The sequence below is a fragment of the Euwallacea similis genome, chromosome 2, assembly GCF_039881205.1.
Source record: "Euwallacea similis isolate ESF13 chromosome 2, ESF131.1, whole genome shotgun sequence".
Lineage (NCBI taxonomy): Eukaryota > Metazoa > Arthropoda > Insecta > Coleoptera > Curculionidae > Euwallacea > Euwallacea similis.
The window spans coordinates 1,010,587-1,038,125 of record NC_089610.1 but is presented as its reverse complement, the minus strand read 5'-3'; the positions used below and the strand labels follow the sequence as shown (position 1 = coordinate 1,038,125).

At 33.7% G+C, this 27,539-nt stretch overlaps 1 protein-coding gene across 5 annotated transcripts; it reads right to left on the bottom strand.

Moving 5' to 3' along the window:
* Positions 1–392: 392 nt before the first annotated feature.
* On the bottom strand, positions 393–27,539 carry GckIII (Germinal centre kinase III). Of its 5 annotated transcripts, XM_066402501.1 has the most exons (10): positions 27,344–27,539; positions 27,071–27,283; positions 11,596–12,077; positions 9,798–10,022; positions 7,189–7,456; positions 5,805–6,046; positions 5,601–5,746; positions 4,960–5,333; positions 4,611–4,736; positions 393–4,561 (listed from the first exon to the last, which is right to left on the bottom strand). In XM_066402501.1, the coding sequence occupies exons 3-10, from the start codon at positions 11,824–11,826 to the stop codon at positions 4,380–4,382; spliced, it is 1,794 nt and encodes a 597-aa protein (XP_066258598.1). In that variant the 5' UTR covers positions 11,827–12,077; positions 27,071–27,283; positions 27,344–27,539; the 3' UTR covers positions 393–4,379. The 5 variants fall into 5 exon arrangements, with proteins under 5 accessions (XP_066258598.1, XP_066258628.1, XP_066258614.1 ...); XM_066402531.1 differs by lacking the exon at positions 11,596–12,077 and having other exon boundaries at positions 27,344–27,538; XM_066402517.1 differs by lacking the exons at positions 27,071–27,283; positions 27,344–27,539 and adding an exon at positions 16,673–17,112.

The following is a 27,539-nucleotide window of genomic DNA, read 5'->3' as shown; positions in this document are numbered from 1 at the left end:
GAGTGAAAACTATTAGAGGGAATGAACACAAAGCACTAAATTTTTGTAATAAGGACGAAGCGCAATAATAGCCACTAAACTGTGAAGTGTAAATGTGAAGCGTTGATTAAGCCATTTACTGTCTACCATCAAAGCCAAACAGATGTTACTGAAAAATTTCACAAGAAGATTGTAAAAGTTGGAATTTTATGTAGTACCTCTTTTGCACAAATCATCCTTTTAACAGCATTTTTAAATTGTACCCATGACATAATATAGAAAAGCGCTATTTTTATTTTTTTTATGTCATTTAATTATTGGTCTTTTTATTGTAAAAAAGTTTTTTTAGAGGAACCTCGACCAAATATCATAAGTATGTAATACGTGCCTGTAGGACAAATTAATGACTACAGTTAACAATTGAATAGAAGATTTATTTTCTGCGAGAAATAGTTTAAGATTTGATTTTTTAGCGTTTATGCCAAAGTACATGGGGACAATAAATACGAAGTAAGTAATAACATTACTAAATGGAAATTTCCAAGCAAATTGCTCTACGATCATTCATTCCACTAGTGGCAGTTGGTGGTTACAGATCAGTAGAGAATCAAACTGAGGCATAAATAATCACATAGTAAAGCAAATAATTAAACGAATTGAGCAAAAAATTATATTTGGGTTTGAAATGTAAGTCAAAATCATCATATGGAATAAATGAATAAATAAAAAAATCTTTCTTAATATTTGGACAGAGTGACTGTAAAATGCGGGTTCGTAGGTGCTACATCAGTACCATTACCTTAATTTAATTTGAACAATACTTATCTTTCGATTTTTTCCATCCCTCTACTCCATATGTTGCCTTTTTTTATTTTTTTTATTTCAAAACTAATTTTTGATTGTTTTTTCAGTTGTCTGCTTTATTTTGTGGCTACTTATGCTTAATTTCAGTCTCTATTTACCTGTAGTAATAATAACTTCTCTGCGCAAACGCTAAAAATTCTAAACTTATACAATTAACAATTTTATTCGACAGAACTAAATTAGACATTACATTTAACTCATCAGTATTAATAATTTTGATGCAGTGGAATATTAACAGTGTCCAGTACTAACGTCACTATTCAGTAGTACAATTTAAGTATTTTTTCTTAAATACCTGTTTAATAATAATTAGCCGTAATAATGGTTTTAAAAATCTAATTTACAGTAACAGCATAATATTAACTTCAATCATTGTAGTCCAAGATTAGTTAATTATACTTTTTAAAACCACAAATACCACAAAGTAAATGTGAAATGGCTCTTTAAAATTTACTTGGGTATTTGAGCAACTGATCATAACACGTTTACATATACTAAAAGACCGTGTACTACCGGGTATTTCTGTAAAGTAATTAAAAAATCTCTATAACAATGAGGAAAAGGGACATATAAAATAAAGTTTGATGAAGTTTAAATAAAAATTTTTAATTTATCCAGTGTATGGTCAATTAATTTTGAAGATTCACACAATTAAAACAATAATAAACGTGTCATCCACCACATGGCCAGCCACTGATTGGCCTATATTTGCCGATGACTAATCATTTTACAGAATTCCAAACAGATTTATTTTCATTGCTTTCGTATCTAAACAGTACATATTATTGTTTATGATTTGTTGATAACCTCATATACTTTAACTTTTAATGTATTAAATTATTTTAGCAATACGTTCACATATCGTCCTTTCTTACATTTTAAAACCGCCTAAGTGTCGTCCTGTTTAATAGTTTTACTGTGATTGTGGACGCACGTTTGTATTGATCGTGTCTGTCTTGAAAATAAATAGACTTTAGACTGGCTAATATAAAAATTTTGGAAAAACGTTTAACAGGTAGGGGACACACTATGTTCCACTCACCCTGAAGACCTTTCTTGGTTTGAGAAGTCTTCATTTTTACCACCGAAATGTCAGAATTTTGGGTTATTTTAAGTTTAGCATATAAAACTTCCATAACACTAAGATTCAGAAACTCAAAAAAAAAATAGAAAAGCACCACTCACCAGCGAAGTGCCTCTAGTAAGGGTGTTTAAAATAAAATTCACATACACAATTTATTACCAAAAATTTTTATCTAAAAAATTGTTTGTAATAAATTTAGAGGGGAACTACTTTGCCGAAACACCCGATTTATGCATAGTTTTCCCAATAAAATCAGTGAATCAAGGAATGCACATAGCATTGCCATTAATAAATTATTAATATTATATACCATAAATGTATAAATAATTCATTGCAAATGCCATTAATATTTCCTTTTCATATCTTGTTATACGCAAAATCATCACTTTCCCTTTAATCATTCACTATTTTTATTACAGGAATTGTAAATAAATAATAGATTTGTGATTTAACAACTTAAAAAACTTTTATTACCTAAAAAATCTTTTTTTTTTTTAATTTTTAATATACTGTACAAAGTGGTTAGACTTTTAATCGAAGATATTTCAAAATACCTTTTTTGTTAGTTTTATCTTCTCTACAACAAAGGCATTGATGACATTTGGAGTTCTAATATATTGATACCAAGTAACTTTTTTTGATAGGAACCAGGCGTTTATATTTCATATTTCAACAACACTTTTCATTCCTAAAAGATCAACGGATCATTTGTACCCTTTAAAAATACTACTCGAAATATTCATGATGGTATTGATAAAATGTTGACCAAAACAGAAAAACTAATAATTGATCTTTTAGGAATGGTAAGTGTTAGCCAAATACCATTATCAACATTTTTTAGTTGAGTTTGTAAATAGAAAAATCCATTGGAATTACGTCAGGAGAGCTAGGTGGCCAACTTAAAAAAAATGCACAAATTATACATTAGTTTTTAGGTATAAAAAGTAATTTTGAAATATAAAGTGAAAATGCTAGATCTATATTTAAAAAAAATTGAGCGCGAAATGCCACTTTCAGATAGTGATAATCTTGTGTTGTTGAGAGAAAGTAACAAAAAGGAGGTTTTAAACTTGCTTTTGATCATACTGATAGTTTTTGAAATATTTTAGATTAAAAGTTTTCACCGATTTTATATATTTTTATAAAATCTTGGAAACCAAATACAATTTGACAACGCTGTTACAGCATATTAAAAGCTTTCAAAAAAGGCAAATTTTTCCCTATTTACCGATTTTAAACTTTCATCGTTAAAAATTTAAATAATGAAACACTTGAAAAGGCACGTTTTATAAGATTTTTTTTCTAAATTACATTTATCTTTTCTCTATAATCTCCAATTTATTTGTATGTATCTAGCACAGGGCTCGACGACAAATCGAGGATATATTTTTTCCAGGTTAAGCCACCAAAACATTCTTGATTCTCATTGGTTGTCTTCTCTATTTAATCCACAGGTTTGTTTTGAAGAACCTACAAAACTGGCCACTATGAGTTGCTTATATCATTCCATTCCTCAGTCTTTTGGAACGAGAGGTTTAGAGTAGGTCAGTTTTCTAGGATACCACTGTTAAAACACAGGCAACGTGGGACTTTTTGTCATAAAAATTAATAGTAGCTATATTAAGAAAGCGATGATAACAAATAAAACCATAATATACCATTTAAAAGATCATTTAATAAATTAGTAACAGTCGTTAAATCACAAACCTCTCTAATACCCTTCTTTATTTGTGACACCTCTGAATAATTAAAAATAAACTATGTAGTTATTGTATAATATATACACATTTAAAAAAATACATCGCAAGAAAAAAATTATCATAAGAAATTCTAGGTATACAATATATGTGTATATATGTATATACACATATAAATATATATATGTGTTTTATATTTATATAAATATATATATGTATTTATGTATATATATATATATATACATAAATATATATATGCATATATATACACTTGGACTTGGCAATGATTTATAAAATAAATTAACAAAATATTTATCAAGGTCTCGAAGAACATACTTACGCTAGCGTAAGGTTAATAATCAATTTTAACTACTGAAGGGTTGCGATTAACGTACGGATTTAATATTATAACGTACCCCCCTTCTCCCAGATATTACCTTTAGAGTTTTTGGTAAACTCAAACGGTGCAATTTTGCACAACACTGAAGAAAAATAGGCTTGTATCGTTCGTAAAGCGTGTTTCAATCAGTATATCATTAAATCCGTAATGATTTATGATTCAGTTTTAATTAAAGGTGCTCCGTATAAGCTTAATAGACACGAAAATATTGTCATGTTAACGGTGTGTAGAGAAACAAAGTGGATAGAAAAACCCATTAATTTTCCGAACAATTTAGAACTGAAGAGTTTCTTGTTGAAACTAATCTCTGCATGCCGGAAATAGGATATAAGTAAAAGTTTCACGAGTTCATCACTTAATTTAGTCGATCCAGAACCCCTTTCAACTTATGTTCGGATATGGATGGCACTAGTTTTTGCACCAACTCTGAAATAAACATGTTGCTGATGCCCGGACTCGTTCTTTCGGCTATGTCAAATGCAGTTTTAAGTTCTTCTATTGCATCACTCGATTTATGGAAACTTTCCGAGTTTCTCCCTGTGAATTTCGAAACTAAGAGTTGAGTTTTTTTTTACTTAGAACTTACCATTATAATGGTGTCTGCTTTGTAGATCTATTATTACTGGAGAAATAAAGCTCGTGAAAGACGAAGAGCTAAAGTCGCTTTTGCTCTGTCCACTTGAGGTCGATTTTCGATTAGACTTTTTACTTTCTAAAACAGAAAAAGTGTTGAGATGTTTACATTTTTTAGATGAGTAATAGGTGCATAAAAATATATTATAATGATTCTGTTGACCAGGTTGCTGCAAGTCTAGTGGTTTATGGGAAGCGGGCGAAGAAGTAGTTTTGATAGAAAGTGGATTTTTAATGAGCAAATCGAACGGTCGCAACAATATACTTTAGTCTATTATGTTGAATAAGTTGTCACTGCTTACCTACGGAGGTGCTTTCCCCCCGAAGTGGACTTGAATCCTTGGAGGAGGCCTGGGGCATCGATTTATCCCTTTCTTTGTCTCGGTCTCTGTCACTCCGATGGTGGGCATCTTTGTCGTTTCGCTCTTTCCGAATTTCGGTTGATGTTGGAGATGTCGGCTGAATGACGGGCTGTATACTCTTTTCCAGCGGATAGTGGATCAGATTGGAATTTTTCGGTGGCGAACGCGCAATCGCCGGGCGCATGCCGTTCTGGTAGTTCGTGTTCTTCTGATTCGAGGTTGTGACATCTTCCGATTGTACTTTCATGTTGTTACCCTTGACGGTCATCACCCAATCCATCGACTCGATGTCACCATCTTGCCTGGGTTCCTCTCTGAAATACATATGTTTTATGTAATTTTTCCCACAAGCGTACGGTAAAGCTTTACCGCACACATTTGCGAGTTAAAAGCATTTTATAGCACTCAATCAACAATGTAGTTTTACTATATGCAAAAAAATGCAAAATGTGCTATTTACACGCATCAGTTTTTTTCGCATTTTTTAAACTTAATCAGTGCGACTTTCTTTATTTGTATATACACACGGTAGGTACCCCCATCAAAACACTCGACTGAAAAAAGAAAAGCGTTATACTTACGAGTCTGAAGATTCAGATTCCGTCTCGCTACCCTCATTCCTCGTACATTTCCACTTTTTATACCTATCAATTAGATCTATTAAATACGCATTTTTCTTAGCTTTCCTAATGAACGGATGTTTGAACAATTCTTTGGCTGTCGGCCTCTGCAAATACCGCAAATTTTAGCAACAAATCCTTGTCGCCAGCTTAGAGTTAACTTACATTTTCCGGATCCTTATTCAAACACGATTCTACAAAGTCCTTAAATTGCTTGCTATAGCTGCCTATTAGCTGGGGAGGGTTATTTTTTGGTATAAGGAACAGCACTCGCATTGGGTGCAGTTCGGAATTCGGGGGTTCCCCTTTTGCCAGCTCAATCGCTGTGATGCCCAGGGACCAAATGTCCGCTTTGGAGTCGTATGCTGATTGTTTTATTACTTCAGGCGCCATCCAGAATGGCGTTCCTGGAAACGATTTTTAATAGAAGAAGATTCGAATTAATTTAGTTCAACTGTCGGTTATTATTTCATTAAACATATTAAGTTTTTTTTAAAGTTACATTAATTCATTCAAGAACGAAAAATGCAATTACCCACAGTGTGTCTCAAATTGGATCTACATGAATGGGAATCTCTGTGATCCTAAGGAATACAGTGACGGTTAAATGGGGAAAATTTTATTCGAAATTCATACCTGATTTAAAAATTGCTTTAGATCTTACAATTTTATGGAACAACTGAAGCTCTGGGGGATTTACCCTCCGGAAGAAAAGATTCTTCAGAGTGACTAAGAAGGCGCTCAAATGTTTACTATAGAAGAGTGTCCAGTATTCGGATGCTCTGTAACATGTTTTAACAACCCGGCAAGGCCAGGACAGGGAAATCAAACAGATCTCTGCTGAAAAGGATGGAAAATCGTCACCTCTCATAACAGTCTTACTAGAGATGTAAAAATGATCCAGTAATAAGGAGAAAAAACTGGGACAGAAACATTTCATCTACTGCATTTGAGTTCTCTGATCTGCGGCCTGTAGCCTGAGATTGCAATGAGGAGATGCGGTAATTTCACGAGCGAGGGGACCATTCTCAGGCCACAGGGACAAACATCATAAATCAATTAAGAATGATAAAGACTGTCTTGTAAATGTGGATCAGCAAGCAATGTAGGAGTTATGGCAGGGTGCACTCAACGTTTTCGGTTCCTACAAGCGAATCTATATCACCCTAAGGCCGCTTCGTACGTTGGAAAGCAGTTTAATGAGCGTATTGACATTGCACTCAACCAAATTCCAAACATGTAGAAACAATTTAGAACACATTTATTTTTCTAAATAAGATGATGACAATGGCATCTTCAATTTCACAATGCGCAATTATTTCCTCAAAAGTGTCACCATTGTTGATATCGTCTAGAGTGGCAAAATTGATATTGATTATGTATTATAAACTTACAAATCAACGCATGGATCAGAAGTCTCATCAGCTGGCAATAATATTGAAATATGCAGGATGATTTACAATTTAAAGGGCAAAAGCATAATAGGGCAGACTTCTCACGGTGATGCGAAAACAAGAGCACATGTGAACGTGGATCTGGAAATGCTTACCCACAAACGTGTTTCTCTTGCTAGTGGTATTGGTCAACTGTCCAGCCACCCCAAAATCGGCCAACTTGACGTCGCCCATTTCGCTCAGTAGGACGTTCGCTGCCTTAATGTCGCGATGTAATTTTCGTTCGCTGTGCAGATAATCCAGCCCTTTGAGGACCTCCCGCAGTATTATGGCAATGTGCATTTCTTCGAAATTACCGGCTTTCATCAGGTCCAGGGCGGAGCCTCCTCCGAGATATTCCATGATAATCCATAGTTTTGTTCCCTAATAGGAGAATATTGCTTTGAGAAAATTTTAAATAAACTACGAGCATTTTCAACGAGTCTTCCACGATTTTCGTGATATTTAGGAGATCTTTGGATGAAAAGTATATATAAAACAGTTTATACTTTTTATGGTTATTTACAACTATTTACAAAGATAATTGAAGGTTTCGATTTTCAAATGCATCACATTTTTTCCCGTAATTCGTCTATTGCAATTTTTTAAATTCTAAAATCGTTTTTTTTCGCTATTTCAAAATTAATTTTTATTCAAATCGGTTTAATCGTTGTGACATCTATTTCTAAAAACTACTGGTTTAAAAAAAGGATTATTTCATCAAATAGCACAAATGGTCGATATGGTCATCATCTTCGTCGAAAAATCATCATCTTACATTAGTTTTAATAACATTTGCTCAGTAACTGTCAATTTAGATAATAAGTTGCCACTGCCATTAAGCAATTGTTTTTAGGAATAAAACTGACAATCATGGCCTACTCGATCTAAAATAAATTTTTCACGCTACTTGGGTAAGTTTTTCTCCATCGACGTCAAAACTTAAAAAAATGCAAAACAGAAAGTATTGTTGCTTTTAAACTATTTGTGAAAAACTAAAAATTGCCTCGTTAGAGCAAAATACTATTCCCCCATATTTCAGTTTAATGCTACAAAAGACTGAAGAAATGGCATTTCCGGTGTCACTCGGTATACGTACGTATACGTATTTTTATAGACGAGAAGAATTTTAATTATTTTATTACAACGCAATTACACTACGAAGTCAAATATTTAACAAATGACTATAAGAGTAAGACATGTGTACTTATTTCGCGGGCGTGTTTACTTTGAGCAAAGTTTGAAATGTATTTAAGCACACACGTATATCTACCATTATTATCAATGTGAATAAATTACTTGCAGTTAAATATGTATAGGGTGCCCGTTTTGCGATCTCCACCATTACGATTTTAGTTATCTTAAAAAATACAATAGGCCGGTTAAATTGGGACAAAACTGTACAATTTAAAGCTTAATAGGAATACTTTTTAAAATTGACAGTGTTACCACTACTTTCCTAATATCCGTGAAAAACTAAAAATCTGTGTGTTCATTTTTCGCTTACGAATCGAGGTGTTATAATATAATATTGCCGAAACATTCTTAAGATTGTTTTTGGAATATGTTTAACACTGTTGTCAGTTTATTCCTCGTAGCACAGCAATTTTTGACAACTTTTTAAAACATATCAAATTTAACATTCATACTTGTTTTGAAAAACTAAGATAGGGACGTAAAAGCCATTTCGGGATAACTCAAATCGTTCGGAAGTTTCAATTATCGAATCATTCTATTTTTACTATGATTAATTACCCTTTTCCTAAAAATTTATAAACCGGGATTCGTTTCGTGATGAATCCCGCATTTTAAATTCCAATTTCATTATTATTTCCTGCAATAATTTCATTAGTCTGCGAAGGACGCTTGTGGTTTTCATTGAATTAAATTATTAGAAGTTGTACGTATAAAGAACACGTAGATTTTTTAACATGAAAAAACTCATTGGCGAAGTGTTTTTTTGGTAATTACCCGCAATTAATTTAATATTTTTAACTATGGCAACTATTTGCATTTTTAAAACTGCAATTTCACCTTGGTTTGTACCTGAAAAAGATGCCAATTTTTATACTTACAGAGAGGTCTGAGAAGGTTACTGTTACTTTGCCAAAAATTGTTGGCCTAGTTTAAGTTTTTAATCGCAAATTATTACCCAAAATGAATTATTATATTTTACTTTATTTTATTTATTTTACTTATTGCCTGTACGAAATTTCTTTGACAGCATCTGTGGTTTTCACCCGATTAAAATTTTAATTTTTGTAGTAGTAGAAATCTCTTAACTTAAAAGGACTAAACACAATGGCGCACCTCAAGTTTTCTTAGTCATAGTAATTATCTAAAAACAGATCCCTCATTATTTGTAACTTTTTACTCACTATTTCTAGTATCACTGCAAAATCGTACCCAAGACACCTCTGGTTTGTGTAGATTTAAGTTTTTTGCTCAAATTATTATCCGAAATTAATTCGTTCACTTTCAACGTTTTACTTATTGCTCATATTTAACGTAAAATTCCTCCCAGAGCGCTTCTGGTGTTCATATGATTAATGCGATCGATAATTATTTTCAGCAGTAATTCTTAACTCTTACAGCAATAGCAATTTTATAAGAAAAAACAAAAACAACAAAACTTTAGTAGACATCCAACTATGCTATGAGTTTTATACTGCCAACTCTGACCATCCCGACACCATATTATCTTATAAAGCAAAGAGATGGTTACCTTAAGGTATGACCCGTAATACTTCGTAACGTAAAGACTGTCGCACTGCGAGAGCACCATGATTTCCTGCTGGATGTCTTCGATCTCATCTTCTGCTTCTTCCAAGTCTATGATTTTAATCGCCACAACTTGTGTGGTTCGGTTGTCGATCCCCTTGAACACTTCGCCAAAAGATCCTTTACCGATACGTTCCTGTTTCGTAAATATTAGTTCTGGATCGACCTTCTGAAAAAGAAAACGATTTAAGGGAAAATCCACTGCCGACTAGTACTCGGCTTTAATGGCGGACTTTTAGGGAATAAACTTCTAACAGTTGAACAGGAATAACCTTTTGAAATTGAAGTCATTATGTATTGTTTCGCCTGGTGGGTTAGCATGTAGTCACTATTACACATTTCCAGTACTCATTGACAATAATCTAAAACGTTTATGGTTCCAGTTATGACTAATGCATAAATTAGCATCAACGATAACGCTTTTATCTCATCTTCAAATAAAGTCTCAATAAAAAATAGTGCTCAGAGAGGTGGTAAATATATCATTGTTTGAAAGAAAAGTGTCCTCGGAGCTTACATAATTAATTACGAATATTTGTTATTTTTAAAGCCACTGAAAGTGGCTTAATCTTGGCTAGAGCTGCTACGCGATGCAAAAAAGCGATAAGATTAAAGATGGGATCAACATTTTAATTTTTGAGTCTCATTGCAAAAATAAGAAAAAGTTGGGAAAAATATTGTGTACCTTAAGGTGCGCTATATCAAAAACAACCATGGTCTCACTTCCAGCACAGTTTCATTCGCATCGATGATCACTCATGACTAACGCAGATTTTCCAAAGTTATCTGTCAGGCAGATTAAATTACCGATATAATGTATGTATCTTATCTACAATAATTACCATATTGAGAGTTCATACGTTTTCGAATTGAAACACGCAATAACGGGAAAATAGTGGGTATAGGATGGAATTTTTCGAATCGGGATGATTATTCAGTATATGATCGTTACAATTTCGTTTGATCAGGAAAATCTGATTATTTACATTAGCAGCAATTGAAGGAAATGTGTGGCAGAATGGAGGTTTTTGTAAACCTCCTGCATCAATAGTCTAAATAATAATGAGCTATTATACTCTTCTGGCACTAACTACCTACCATTATCAACTAATGCGATCTATTCAACAAAGCTTTTAGAAAATAACCGACATAGCAAGAAAATACTAAATCGAAAGTTCAAGCTGTAACTAATTTTGTACGTAATTTAAAATTCTTTTAAAGACTAGGGAGACTGGAGACTCTTTCGAACTTAAAATAACAAAGGCAATCAAGAATTTATGTGCGGTTTCGCGATTCAAGTAGTCCGTCTAAGCGTTATCGTCACTAAAAACTCACGTATTTAATAGAATGTAAAGTCTTCAGAATATGTACTATAAAAATTGCTTTTTCGCATGAAATATTTTTTCCGTTTTAGATTGCTAAAATTGTGTGACGAGTCAGAAAATCTAATAGAGAGGTAATTATTGCATTTTTGATACTTTGGTGAAGGCGTACCACGAGCGGCGCATCCGCATAAATAACATTTTTCAAAATTACGACATTCAATTTGTCAAAACTAAACGCGTTTCGAGCTAAATAAACTTGAAAAACCAGTAAATGATACTGATTAGATATGTGTCATTATAATGTGGTATGATAGGTAAAGGAAAACTTATAAATTAGGGATTTCAGATTTTAAAAACTTCAAATCTCAATCCATAAATCCATTTTGATTTTTACACATTTTAAAAAAAGAAACTTACGGAAGCAAATCCCCTGCCCACCCCTCTCCCATTCAGAGGCGGCGAATGACCGTTCCTCTCCGGAGGGAAAATGTTAACATTACTCGGTGCCGCCCAAGAAGCGGGCCGCTGGTTCCACTTTTTGTTTTCGCCCAAGAAACCACCACCGCCACCCAGGTTCAGCTGATCCAGGGTGGACGGGTGTCTGGCAATGGCGGCACTTTTTTGCTGATGGTGATTCGAACCCCACATAACGTCCGTCGGAAACAAGTCACTGGAAGTGTACACGCCACTGGAATCCGGAACCCAGTTCTTCGTCCATCATCGAACCACTTTCACCTTCAACTATGGTAAATAACACCGTATGTAATCGGACAACATTAGGTGAACTCAGTTACTACGTTGGAACTTCTCTTCGGTAGGAAAATTCTTCGAAATCGTATTCAAGCCCACTTGGCGATGATGAAGTTACGTAAGTTGATAACTGCTGCACGCGTTAGTTACTATAATAGAATAGGCTGGACTGTTATCAAGAACAATAGGTACTAGCGGGTCTGTTTATTAGTCCCCTACTCAGATAAGGAGGTTTTGTTATGCTGCGCTGGTCCCTAATTTATGTGTACGCAGGCTGTACCTGGTATGATTTATTACCGGTACTCTACATACGTTTATTATTGCTGAAACAACTTGATAGCGTACCGCATTAAGCGACATGATAATTTTAATAAGATAGCAAAAAATAACTCATAGCGAAAAGTATACGTCATGTGTGTATTGGAGGAGCTTAAACAGGATGTTTCAATTTTCACTTGCTTTTTTTTCAGGTGGTCGGAGAAAATCGTAAAATAAGGCGGCTTTGCAAATGAACTTAATATGAAAAACAAATGTTCACGAATATAGGGTCTAACATTATCCTGGAGATATTTTAGGGGGCGATAGTATTCTGTAAAATAATAAAAAGTACTAATAGAACCATGATCAAAAAAACACACCACTTTCGATATACAGGGTGGCGAAGTTTCGCATTTTTTGCGTTTTTCTAATGTATACCTTTAGTTAAATTTTTGAAATTTCGTATATCTATTTTTATACTCTCTACAACGAAATGTCAAAATTGTTGGTAATCATACACAGGGTGTTGGTAATCATACACAAAAAAACACCCTGTGTTTTTTTGTGTTCTTTATTTTATATTTTGTACCTTTTTTTGGAATACCCTATATGAATTCTGATACCAAACTTAAATTCCTTTTTCAATTCTTTAGCTTTTTGATCTCTTGCAGTGTTTTTATATTTTATATATGAAAGATATTTCATAGTTTTCGTAGAATTTGCAAAAATATCTATTGATGCAAATTAAGAATGTAGCGGAAGCAAAAGAAAAAATAATCACTCGGATCAGTTATTAACTATCTAAAGCAATTAGTAACATTTAATCAAATTGCTTAAAATAAAAATAAATTTGAATGAAAAACAAAATTATAAAAGCTGTTGAAAATGTCCTGTAAAAAACGTGAAACTTTGCTACTCTGTATATTCAAAATGGTACGTTTTTGACAATGGGCCTATTAACATTTATTTATTATTTCGCAGAGTACTATTGCTCTTTGAAATATCTTTATGATGTGTTACACCCTGTATACAGGGAGCCAAAATTTCATTTTGGTGCGTTATTTTTGGGACATAAGATACTAATCAGTTGGTTAAATTTTTGTTACAACTCGATTAAGACAATAGGTAAGTTAATTAAATACTAAAATTAACTCTGACTCATTATACGGAAAAACACTTTTGAGTGCTCAAACGTATGGGACTTGAAAATTTTAAATAGTAGGTATTCATATTAACTATACATGTCTGATTAATAGAACAAAAACGCTATGATGACTTTTGAGTGCTAGAAAGTGTCGAAAACTATTAATTATTATCGGTGACGAATGGATCAATAGAATTATTAAAATATAAAATGTTAAGTGCTGTTAGAATGATTATGTATTATATTACAATTACATAATACATATAACGGTTCCATCATGTCTAACATTACAAACTGTGTGAAAGAGATAAAGATGCATACTACAGTGATATCAATATGATTTTCATCTAGAAAATCGAAGTATAATAAAATAACACATAAAAAACAATAATCAATGGGGATGAAAATCTGTGCCGGCCCTAACTATCAGTCTTAAGTTATTCCCCGAAAATACCAATAATCAATATGTGTTTCGTCTCAAGATTCAGTAAATAATCAAACCTAGATTAGAAAATTGGGCGCGAAAATCAACGTGGTCGGTTTGATTTAAATCTGTGGGTAAGTGATGGTGCTGCAGCTTATCAATTCCTCAAATGATTCATGAGGCGAGACGTATGAACCAATAAAAACGTTCGAACACCGAAAAGGAGAATTAACCGCAGATCAAGCGGTAAAACCTACCATTGACCAGCGTCGCCTTTCAGTGTCGAGATCTAGATGTTAGTTGTTACTTTTTCCACGTTCAGCTAACTGTGCCGTTGACATGACAAAATCACTAATTAATGGAGTTATCGTCCGTTACATACGCATTCCACCGTTTTAATCGTCATTGATAAAGGTGTCCGAGGTAACGGTTCCCTCATCGAGAAGTGGAGGACGTTGTCCATCAGGTTGGCCACGTCGCTCTTATCTTATGTCTAAGTGGCGGCTTATCAGATGTGCAGCGAGAATTATCGACTAATTCTAGGACAATACGCATGGATGAAAAATTACCAGTAATTTTTTCTGCTCCGGATTGCATGAATACGTGTTAATATAAGCTTATCTACGAGTTATATCCAGCGGAAAATTTTATCAACCAAATCCTACAAAATTATTTGTAAATTTTTGTCGATATTGGCAGAAATTTTACCTCGATAAAGTCTGTATCTATTACCGTTTATTTCACATATACTGTAAAACATACGGGGTGTTCTATCAAACAAGAAAATCTTCGTAGTTCTCAAATGTGGCCGGTTTTTAAATTAGGTCCATTTCCTGAGCAACCAGAAAGAAAAGTTTGCATAATATGTTACGACTATGCAAAGTAGGCAATAAATAAACGCTTAAAAGCGGTTCGATCTAATTGAACACCCTTACTATGCACACGTGTGATTGGTACGCCATTCTTCTATGTACTTTCCTTTGCCATCTGGTGGCTGACCGCATCTAAATAAGAAAGATAACACACATAATAGATAGCCGCTCTAAGTAGAAGGAAATTTCTGTTATAGAATGAGATAATGATTATTTCATCTCACGTGAAGCTGCCATGTGAATATTCATTATAATTCGAGTTTATTCAGTGGTGTATTTTCGGCATTGGCTGTGTTCAGATTTATTTTCGTCAGCGCGTACTTCATTCGAAAGAAGAACCTGTTGGTCCGCTTTTAAATTCGATTTTAAGATTTCAGAGATTTTAGGACAAAATATTTTATGCGTATGCATTGTCGTACCAGGTATGCTAGAATTCCAGATTTTCCACTTAGTTGACATGGCAAAAGAGAAAACTCACGTGACAATTTCAAAACTTCGTCTGGTATTCGTCGTGATATGCATAATGTCAGGGCTCTGTTGCGTAACGATTCTTTGCTTAATAAAGGAACATATAAAAAGACTGCAAATTGCAACACTCCTCCGAACGGTTTGTCTGTGCCATTGTTCTTGAACGTATTTATGTAAATCCCCGTTCCTGGGAAATGAGAGTTAGATTACAAGAGAATAGGTGCGTTTTACATTTACAGGGCGGTCGAAAACTCTATCCAGACCGACATTAAACGCCATTCCTCAAGTTTATTTTAGTATCTTTATCCTTCGTTAACTTGATACTTTTATTTACTTTTCCTCGGCCTTGTGTTAAATTATCAGCTAAAGTAATTATTGCGACTAATTTGAGGAAGCCTGTTTGCTGTGACGCCAATAATGCGGCAGATTAAAACTTCTATTGCTGGAAAATATAATTAGCGATGAAGCGGTTCGTTAATGTATCGGTGATTGGATAATTTTTCGATCGAGCTTAATGTAAGTTCTCAGCATGGAAACAAACTCCAAAGAGGAGGACGGTGAAGCTAAATCAAATTTTGAGGAACAAGTACTCCCATCCATGAAGGTGAAAAGATTGAAATAGGCAAATGTAATGAACCAGACAGACGAAGTCAGATACATGAACATATGTACATATATGCGTTGTAACAACTTATTAACAATTGGGCGGAGCCATGGAATTCAATTGTTTTGTCCTTGCATGGCGGACGGTGACAGCAGCTGAATTTGACACACGAGTGAGGTTAGAAATCTATAACAATTGTCAAATTTTAATACGCATGTGCGAATGTCTAAGCTTTCTATCTCAAAGATTGACACATAATAGTAATGTTTGGCATTTTTTGACTCACGGTGTACTTATAGAATCAACGTAATAACTTTCGTTTTCGCCTAACTTTATATAATAAACACATTGTTGATGCTTGAATATGAACACCAATAAAGCTCGGATTGTAATACCACCTATGCTTTAGATTTTTGACTTATATACGAGTTGAAAATCGTGATATTTCAGCTTACTGAGCTATCAATCATACGACTTTCCTAACTTCCGAAACAATTAAATTTTGAATTATTAACCCAATAGACCTATCTAGCCTATCTAAGCAATTTATAAGATTAATTACTCGGGACCTTATAGAGATAAGTGGGAACCTTTTATTTATGTCATCTTTGTTTATAACAATCTACCTATATTTGGGCCAAGTTAGTCATCAACCAGAAAGCTATTTATGGCTGGTATTTAGCTTGAATAACGTGTAACTATTAAAAAAGTAGTATATTAAGTCCTATTGTAATGTGCAACACGATGTGGCTGTTGCCATTAATATTTATGAAACCAAAATTTTATTCCGGAAGCAGGCGAAACTGTCTTGTTGCTGCTATGACAAAACGCACTTACGTAAATAGTTTTTAAGAACTTTAAAATTGAATTGTGGGAACGTGAAAATTGCATAATATGTAGAGCGCTGTGATGTGTGATGTTCTCTAAAATTTCGCAGGGGACCCAATAAACACCGCTCCTCCTCCCCAACTAACATACGCACTTTTCTTTCCGACACTTCCATTAGAGTCCAGAAGCAGCCATATTTAACGAAACTATGCATAACATTATTGTAGATATAACACATGAACACTCCTACAATCCGAATTCCTTTCTACTCCGGTAACAACCCGCACTTATAATTATTATCCAACAAAAAATAGCAATCTATGGTGAGTGTTAGTACGGCCGTGGGTGAGTAACGCACCCTTCAAGATAGGAACCTGTTTGATACCTATCAGCATCGAAAATTCAGGGAACCGAAGTGAGTATTCGAAGCGAAATTAAAAGATCAATCGGACGAGTCCGCGAACGACGACTACCATTGGAAACTTTCGAATAAAAGCGTTGTGTGGTGCGCGAACATGCCACGGTGGTACCCGTTCAGAGGTGTGTACTCGAGGGCGGGTACCGAAGCGGTAATGCGTCGGATTTGAATAGTAATGCTCGACAGGACAATATTTTCCATTGTTTTCGAGTTACGGTACCGCAGATGCGACTGAAATTCAAATCATCGCGTGAAACTAGGAAAACAAACACATACATAAAATTAACAACATAGTCAACAAGCAACATCCAACAATACTCCCATGAAAAGTGGGTTGCTGTCACGCGTCAACTGTCAAAGTTTTATTCCTAGAGAGAAAAGTTAAAGTTACGATTATCTCCCTAGAAAAGAAAAAGACGATTTGGGTTGCAGTAAAGTATGATAAAAGTTGTCTTTTCTAGATGGTCGCAGAAACCTTTTTTCTATTACCTTAATATTTCTTCTATTATCTTAATATTTTTTGTACAAGGGAATAGAAAAAATGAACTTATAAACCTATTGCCTGATTTTAACGATTTTTAGAATTTAATTGTATATCCATTCTTGATGGTTTATTATTTACATTACATACTGAGTAACCAAACACATAGTAGTTTTATCCTAAATGTGGTTCATTACTGTAGTACATAAAAAAATGTGTTGTTTAAATCACATCTAAGGCACATTTTTTCAAATATTTTGTTCTTTGGTTGGTTGGTCTTCAGCAACTTTTAGTACCCTCAGGTCACTCAGCTCTGATACATTTTAAATTAGCACGAAGCGTGTAAAGGAACATAGCGTAAAACCACAGATAAATAAGTGCACATGGTGTTGTTAACCTGAGTAACTTTCCAAAAAACCTTATTAACAGAATCTCCTTAGATTTACATTACTTTTCTGTAACATTAGAAATAGGACCAATTATAGTTCATTCATGTAACTATCTTAGGATGAAGACCCAAGAAGGCCCGTGAGCAGTATCAGTTTTATGGGGAGCGAGGTTGGGTGATAGCTTAGGGCAGCAGACCAAGTCCAGACTTTCCTGGTCGGCGATTTTTCTTGGGGGTAGGGACGCCGCACTTGCTAAGGCCAACCATGCCCTCGAGGGAGAGGGAAGGGGTTTAGGTTAAGATAGAAAAACCGTTTTGATCTAATTCAAACCGTTTAGTTGTATTAGCCCAGAAAATTAATTAACTAGATGAAATATTGATACAATTCCGAGGCGAATCCACTCGAATTAAATATAAAATACCGGGGTGCCCAATTAAAAAACTGTATTGTTGGTATGCTACGCAGTTGTGACACAATACAAAGGTAAAATGCCGGCACACCAGAAGTTCCTTATTTGTTTTATCTTGCTCCCTAAACTACCAGTAGAAAGTTTTAGAATTTTTATCCACCGACGTTCCCCGACAACTTATTCAGGGTCAATAACCCGGCACTATCGCACTTTGTGCATGAAGCAATTTTCCATGTCCGTTTTTTCTAGTCTTTCTTGCATTACGATACTATAACTCCTTTCATGCATAGAAAACTGCCAGTCCGTGCTCAGGAGTTCAATTTCTGATTCTTCGTGGCCATCGGTAACAACGACATTTCTAAAGGAGTGTGGTGATCGATTGCCTTGTCTGATCGAAGGAGTTCGACTACTTTTCTTCTACCGATGGCCTATTTGGTTTGGCTCCATTTGTTGTTTTAGCTATATAGTCATTTTCGAATCGACTTTCGCTTCTATTTTAGGTTCGTTTTTGTCAATTTCAAACCGCGAGATCAATAAAATACGTGACTGATTTTAACCGTGGCAACTTTTTTTCGGTGGAAAAGGAGTAATTGAAAATGCCCCGTTACACGGATAATACGATTGTTGATGGTTTAGTTTCAAGATTAATTAATTATGTTTTGTCCAAATATTATTTAACAAACGATATTTGATTATTTAGCGGTTGACGCAACAGATCAGACACAAAGCAGATCCAATAGCGCACCTATGTAAGCTCAGTTACCAAAATGTCCGAAAAGCGGAACGGCCTTGCCAATGCAACTATTCATATAAACAATCAAGGTTTTTGCTTCATAACTATTTAATTCTTCACATTGATTTCTCACACCGCTATTTATTAAATTGCCCATAAAAATATTGCGTATTTTTCGTTAGTAAACTCAAAGTTATGGGTACCACTTGAACTTAAGGCACTTTCTAAACGATAAGAAAATGGCTCGTTTTTGAAACGTATGATAACAAGTGACGAAAAATGGATCATCTACGACAATGTCGTACATAAAATATCTTGGACCAAGAGTAATAAATCAGCCCAAAACACTCCAAAAGTGGATATTCACTTAAGAAACATTATGTTATCATTGGTAATTCATACCAGCGAAAAAATGCTACAACTTGGATGGGATATTTTATCACATCCACCCCATCCCTAGACGTAACCCCATTGGATTATCATTGGTTTCGATTGCTACAAAATGCCCTTAATGGAAAACTTTCGCGACTGCTGAAGATGTGAAAACGCACTTGGGCCAGTTTGTTGACGAAAAATAATTCAATTTTATGAGCGCAGTATCACAAAAGTGCCTCAAAAATGTAGAAATATAATTGAACAAAATGGGCAATATTGTTTTTCATTTAAATTGTAAAAGACGCAATAACTTTGTAAACATCCGAATAGTAAGATATAGGTAGAGATGCTCTTCCTATAAGACTAAAAAAGCTGTCAGCTATCGGCAGCTTTTTCAAAATTATAGTGCGTGTTCTTGGGCATCATTACACTTGCGCAAAACAGGATTAGTTTGTATGTGTCATTGCTATAGTGGGACTGAACCATTAGAGTCGTAATGAAATGTTTTAACGATTTAAATGATCGCCTTCCGCTTCCTCGTCGCCATTAGTAATTTTGTCGTTACAAATTAATCGTACCTAAACGATGTTCGTAATTATTTGGAGAAGCAAAACCCTGCAGTTTTCAACCTGAACTAACAAAATATCATGCGAATGCATCATTTGTTCTCTTATCAGATATTTTAAACTTTCCATAGTATTTGTTTTGCTCGAATAGACAAGATTAATGCCGCTTTACATATTTACACATTTTTTTCTAATCGACTTTCACCGTTTCATGGCATCTTGCATATCACTAATTAATATCTACCTTTTTTCGCTAATATACAGGGTCCTGCAATAGTGCGTCAGGCTTCCTTAGCCTCTATAAGAATAAAATTAACTATTTTTTTCTTTTGCAGAATTACACAACACTTAAAGGCGTATTTCCAGAAATTATTTTCTAATGTACAGAGTGACCCCAAAAAGTGTGACGACATACAACTTCGTTATTTTAAATGGAAGCCTCTAATTTGTTTGCCATTTTCGGATTTATCGTTAAATTTTAAAGTCAGTTTATGTGAGGTATACCATCTTTAAAATTTACCGTTTCCGAGTTATTTGTAAAAATTTGAAAAATTTGACAACAGCAAGGTTCCACAGAAATCGGTATTGTGCGCTAACCGCTGTGAATGCCGGAATCAATTTTCTGGAGCTTAAAGAGGACCTATTAAGGTAAGTTTTGACGTATTTTGATTTTTTAAAAATCCTCTACAACCACTGAAATAGGTCTTCGAATTTGCACGACTTCTAACCTCAATAACTTGCTTATTTCAAATGAAATGCTTCAGTTTTCTCGATGGCATTGTGTTCAGAATTCAAAAATCTACAACTTTTGTTAACATTGCCCTATCCCTAAAACCAGCCATTTCGGAGTTCTCGAAAATTGCGCCTTTTTGACCTTTAAGTGTTTTGATAGTCATAACTCTAAGATCTTCTCTGGCTGATGAAGTATGCTTATCACAATTTGCAGTTTATGGTTGTTTTTTTTAATTGTTTATTCACGCCTTTATCACAATTACACCTGCAGTGCTCCAAAACGTGGATAGATCCTTTCATGTTAGAATCAACAAATGTCTTGAACAAGGTGGAAAACATTTTGAATATCTTTTAAGATGAAATTGTTAAGCTAATAATTGTGAAGTTATGTACTTTAATTTAATGTGAATGTAAAATTAGTTAGCAGTAGTAGTCATTAGCAATAGTAATTATTTTTTTATTTTTGAATTTAAAAAGTTGATAGGAGAGAGAGAAAAATTAGAGATCTTAGGAGTTATGACTATCAAAACACTTAGAGGTCAAAAAGGGGCAATTTTCGAGAACTCCGAAATGGCTGGTTTTAGGGATAGGGCAATGTTAACAAAAGTTGTAGATTTTTGAATTATGAACACAATGCCATCGAGAAAACTGAAGCATTTCATTTGAAATAAGCAAGTTATTGAGGTTAGAAGTCGTGCAACTTCGGAGGCCTATTTCAGTGGTTGTAGAGGATTTTTTTTTATATCAAAATACGTCAAAACTTACCTTAATAGGTCCTCTTTAAGCTCCAGAAAATTGATTCCGACATTCACAGCGGTAACGCACAATACCAATTTCTGTGGAACCTTGCTGTTGTCAAATTTTTCAAATTTTTACAAATAACTCGGAAACGATAAATTTTAAAGATGGTATACCTCACTTAAACTGACTTTAAAATTTAACGATAAATCCGAAAATGGCAAAAAAATTGGAGGATTCCATTTAAAATAACGAAGTTGTATGTCGTCACACTTTTTGGGGTCACTCTGTACATTAGAAAATAATTTCTGGAAATACGCCTTTATGTGTTGTGTAATGCTGCAAAAGAAAAAAATAGTTAATTTTATTCTTATAGAGGCTAAGGAAGCCTGACGCACTATTGCAGGACCCTGTATGTATGTATATACCACGTCTTAATAATATACGATGCTTGTTACATTGCATTGCAAGTCATGTAATTTTTGGTTGGGTTGTGCATAGGGTAGTCACTCACACTGGTCATTCAACAAAATGTTATAATCTCTGTCAGCCAAGCAAAACAGACTGAAAAGACAGAATGTCCCGTTTCAAAATCAAAACGTATGGTCATTTACATTGAAATTACCTTTAAGTTGACCTTTGAATAAAATAAATACACATATAACAAGAATCTAACGATGAATCGAATAATAATCAGTTGAAAACTCGACATCCATAATCCATGTTACTGACTCAACAACAAGAAAACGTGACATCATAAAGTCCACAGTTGGTGGTGTACAATTATTGGGAAATTGGAGAAAAGTAGGGGTGTACTCCAAAAATTGTATAGTTATAAACGAATTTTAAACATTTGTTTCAGCACTTGTCTTTGAGGGTGAGGGGAGGCTAAGGAATCCTGAAGGTGTCGAGCGGTCGAGACAAAAGGCTTCAGAAAATTTACACCATTCATTTATATCTGGAACAGTCCAAAATCGTCTACAAAGTGTTTCAGTTTTAATTTGGTTCCTTCCTTGAGATGGTAGGAAGTCGTAACATAAGACGGCTTTGCAACAACACATAAGTGAAAACCGCATATTAGCAATATGTTTACACATATTTTGATACTAAAAGTTGCCAAATCCCTTAAAATATAAACGCAACAAAGTCCAAAATCACATTGAAAATACTTAATCTCATGAAATAAAAATAGTCCAGTCCTACATAAAATGATCTGTTGGATCCAAATGCCTAAAAATACAGGGTGTCCCATTAGAAAATCAAAACCAGAATTGTCCTTACCCAACAATCAAAATTTGTAATCAAAATAGATCTCAAGAAATTTGAAAACAAATTAAGGAAATTTGAAGGTATCTAAGGAAAAATGGGGATTTTCCAAGATATCCAAGGAGATTGTAGAACATTTCCTGGAAAGACAATCTTTTTTGTTCTTTTGTTCAATGAGCAGCCCCATGAAGCCTAATTATATCAGATAATTTATTAATACAACTGGTATAAAACACTGCATGGCAACTAATATAGAAGTGGTTGCTGAAATCGTTATTTTTGCAGCACTTCAACAACTGACTCATGTTTCAGTAAAAAAAAAAAACTACTATCCAGAAACTTTCATATATTTAAATAAAATAATCCTTTAATGGTCACTTAAAAATATCCAGAGGTGACCGGCATAGAAGAAATAGAATTAACAAAAAGAACATAGATCAATAGAGAAATTCACCATGGAGGAGAGCTTTCAGGTGGAAGCAAAATGATCCTGCTCCAAGGAGAGCTAGAAAGTATGACATAATGGTCCAGACAGATCCCCACAATTCCTGAGACATACTGAAGGCAATTCATCAGGGAAAATAGTCTTGTTCTTGTCAAGGAAGTGGAACTTCAACAGTGTAGAGTAAGATCAACACTTTCAGGTTCAGGCATGTCTTGATTATGTTCACAGGAGCACTGGAGCAGTCACTATAAGAGTTCTCAATGGAGTCAGTGAATGCCTTCGCAATTCTGTCAAAAAGTAGTTTTTGATTGTTTATTGAGCTCCAGGCTTGTAGAAGTACTATCATCTTTTTAAGATTATTTATACCAAGAACCAGAATATTTAATATTATTGGGTAACATCTGCTTGGTATTGGAAATGTAAAGAGGTAATTGAGATCTATTAAGTGCTTCGACTCATTACTCTACATATATATATATACAGGGTGATTCACGTAACTGTTTCATTAGAAACTTTTGTACTTGTAACTAATCTAAATTTTTCATATTTGGGAGTTAAACTAATATACATACACTCTACTTTTTTAAAATATTTTGAAGGTCATATCACTTCCGGTTATACCGGAAGTCAAGGTCAACTTTCTTATTTCAAATGGAACACCCAGTATATTTTTGCATTTTTGGAATCTAGGGATTAAGCTGATTAAATTCTTATTAGGTACTCTTCTACCTAAACCTAACCGTTTCAAAGATATTTTGGTTTAAAAGAAAAATCTGTCTAAAACACCATTTCTATAAAATTTAAAATTCTCAGCTATTATTGAAGCTGGCTTTACGAAAATTTGCTGACATGTTAATTAGATATGGTAGATTTGGTTAATGTGAAAGGTTTTTATAAATATCATACAGGGTGTCCAAAAAAACACGTCATATTTAAAGAACTTTGATAGCAAAAAAGTCGCTATTTCAAATGGAACACCCCATATATTTTTATATGTTTAGAATCTAAATTTAATTCTAAATCGATTACTATTAAGCATCCCTATACCTAAAATTAACGCTTTTGCTCTAATTTGCGATTTTTTAAAATTGTATAATAATAATTCTAAGTATCTTAGTTGCCTTTGAAAAGAACATGGCTGCTTCCTGTAAAATGCGTTAATGTAATTGTCAATTTAATAAGTTCGCTCAGCAGCTTAGAATCATGAACTTTAATAATACTTATTCAAATAATGATATTTTAAATTTATTCTTTATTCATGGAGAGTGTAACAAAGTTTTGGAGAGAACTTGCCGTACATTCAACGAAAGATATCCGCATCTTCCGAAAATCACAAAGAACAAATTTAGGATATTGGAATCAAATTTTTTAAGACATGGAAAAGTCGAAACTAAAAAATCTTATTCTAGACCCATAATAAATAGCGAAGACAATGAAATCACCGTTTTAGGATATTTTAATGCAAATCCGAATTTTTCTATTCGAACTGCTTCTAATGATTTAGGTTTGTACTTTTATTGTTATTAATAATGGCAATTGTTTATCTTCAATTAATGATTTTTACAGATTTATCATATTCATCAATTTAGAGGATTCTAAAGAAACATAGAATGCATCCTTATTCTTATAAAATTGTATAGTCATTTAAACCGGGAGACGAAGTTAGAAGAAGTAAATTTTGTGAATTTATGCTTGTTCGTATTCAGGAAGATCCATCATTTTTGTCAAATATTATATGGACAGATGAAGCAAATTTCACAAAATGGGGGCTTATAAACAGAAGAAATCTTCATTATTGGGTAGAAAAAAATCCTCAAATATTCAAAGAGGCCCGTCGTCAAGATAGTTTTAGTGTTAACGTGTTTGCCATGATTATGAATAATGAAGCAAGATATTTTATTTACAATGAAAATTTAAACACTTCAAAATATTTAGATATATTGAGAGGTATTCTCTCCGACTTTTTAGACACTTTACCTTTTAATATGCTACAGACTGTTTGGTATCAAATGGACGGTGCACCAGCTCACTCTTCTCATGAAGTTTATGAAGAGATGAATCGGACATTTGAAGACCGGTGGATCGGATGTAACGGACCATGGAAATGGCCACCAAGGTCACCCGACTAGACGCCCCTAGATTTTTTTTTATGGAGTCATATAAAATCTCGGGTTTATGAAGTTTCCATAGAAAGCAAACAACATTTTTGTGATAGAATTCGAGAAGCTTTTGAAGACCTTCACCCCATTACAATTAATAAAGTGACACAACATGAAGTTAAAAAAAGAATTTTGAAATGTTTAGAAGTTAATGGGGGTCATATTGAACATTTATTTTAATTTAATTTTATTTGTTTTGATTTATTATTTTTTAAATTTATGATGGGATTAGAATAAGACTTTTTAGTTTGGACTTTTCCATGTCTTAAAAAATTTGATTCCAATATCCTAAATTTGTTCTTTGTGATTTTCGGAAGATGCGGATATCTTTCGTTGAATGTACGGCAAGTTCTCTCCAAAACTTTGTTACACTCTCCATGAATAAAGAATAAATTTAAAATATCATTATTTGAATAAGTATTATTAAAGTTCATGATTCTAAGCTGCTGAGCGAACTTATTAAATTGACAATTACATTAACGCATTTTACAGGAAGCAGCCATGTTCTTTTCAAAGGCAACTAAGATACTTAGAATTATTATTATACAATTTTAAAAAATCGCAAATTAGAGCAAAAGCGTTAATTTTAGGTATAGGGATGCTTAATAGTAATCGATTTAGAATTAAATTTAGATTCTAAACATATAAAAATATATGGGGTGTTCCATTTGAAATAAGCGACTTTTTTGCTATCAAAGTTCTTTAAATATGACGTGTTTTTTGGACACCCTATATAATATTTATAAAAACCTTTCACATTAACCAAATCTACCATATCTAATTAACATGTCAGCAAATTTTCGTAAAGCCAGCTTCAATAATAGCTGAGAATTTTAAATTTTATAGAAATGGTGTTTTAGACAGATTTTTCTTTTAAACCAAAATATCTTTGAAACGGTTAGGTTTAGATATAAGAGTACCTAATAAGAATTTAATCAGCTTAATCCCTAGATTCCAAAAATGCAAAAATATACTGGGTGTTCCATTTGAAATAAGAAAGTTGACCTTGACTTCCGGTATAACCGGAAGTGATATGACCTTCAAAATATTTTAAAAAAGTAGAGTGTATGCATATTAGTTTAACTCCCAAATATGAAAAATTTAGATTAGCTACAAGTACAAAAGTTTCTAATGAAACAGTTACGTGAATCACCCTGTATATACATACAACATATTTTGGACCAAACATCTTGTTGCTACAAACTTCAATATTGTGCCAAGTTTCAGTATGACAAATCATATTGTAATCATTAAAAGCTCATGTTGCAATTATCACATTCATAGTTTTAGTATGAACATCACCAACACTTTTATCACGAGAAAATACAGAAAACTCACTAGAGATCTAACACCCAAAACTAACATTTTTTTAGCTGAAAAAGATATATGTAAGTTTTACAAAGCAATGACGTGAGGGTAGGCATCAAACATGAATTTGACATTACTGACAGTACTTCACTATATTTGAGTGTGCACTCCAAAATTGAGTGCTTGAGAGCTAAGTGTAGTCAAATGAAGTATAAGCTTTAACTTTACTAAACATGTAAGGAGCAATTGCAATGAAAATCAAAAGCAGTAAGACAAAATGTTGAGCTTATTTAGATCTGAGCTCAAGTCTATTAGATTTTAAATCTGAAGCTCAATCTGAAGTGAAGGAAAAAGTTCAAAGTTCACATGGTGATTGAGTTTACATAAATAAGTTTTTGAAATAATTAGCTAAAATGTCTATAGGTTCTAATGTAGAACTTTGGTGCAAGTTCAAATATAATAATAAATCACCTAATGATTAAGTAAACAAATCAAGTTTTGAAAGTATGGGGAAAGACATCTTACCTCATTGAAAGCCATATCGCCGAAGGTGGTTTCGATGGCCTGTTAATTTTTCTGGTGCAACGCAGAGATGACAAAGATCTTGTTTGCAAATTCCAGGAAGATTCCCTTAGTCCTTGTTCAATCAACTTGGCACTGCATTTATTACCGTTTTCGCTGCATAAAATCCCGATTGCCACAGGCTCCGTTTTAATTGATGTGAAACATTTCAGTGTTCTAAAAAAGAAGGAAAATGAAACGAGTTTTCCAGGTGGGTCAAGTTACCAAAAAAAATACCATAGTTCTATTTGGTGTTGGTAACGTCCCAGCAGTAACGTAAACCGAGACAGACGTAAATGCAAAACAAGTAATCCCGTACGTGCACAATTTAATTAATAATTAAAAATATCTTTTGCAGAAATCACAAGATTTTAGTATTATTTTGCTACAAGACATCATTCAAGTCATGACGTCAACGTTCAAGTCATTAGTA

What these genes read in the sequence shown, in the direction of transcription:
- GckIII (XM_066402501.1), bottom strand. Translation starts at nt 11,826, where the DNA reads ATGTGGGGTTCGAATCACCATCAGCAAAAAAGTGCCGCCATTGCCAGA. An exon ending in GAATCTGAATCTTCAGACTC is followed by an intron (nt 5,334 to 5,600) that starts GTAAGTATAACG and finishes TATGTATTTCAG; the next exon opens with AGAGGAACCCAGGCAAGATG. An exon ending in AAGCAGACACCATTATAATG is followed by an intron (nt 4,562 to 4,610) that starts GTAAGTTCTAAG and finishes CGAAATTCACAG; the next exon opens with GGAGAAACTCGGAAAGTTTC.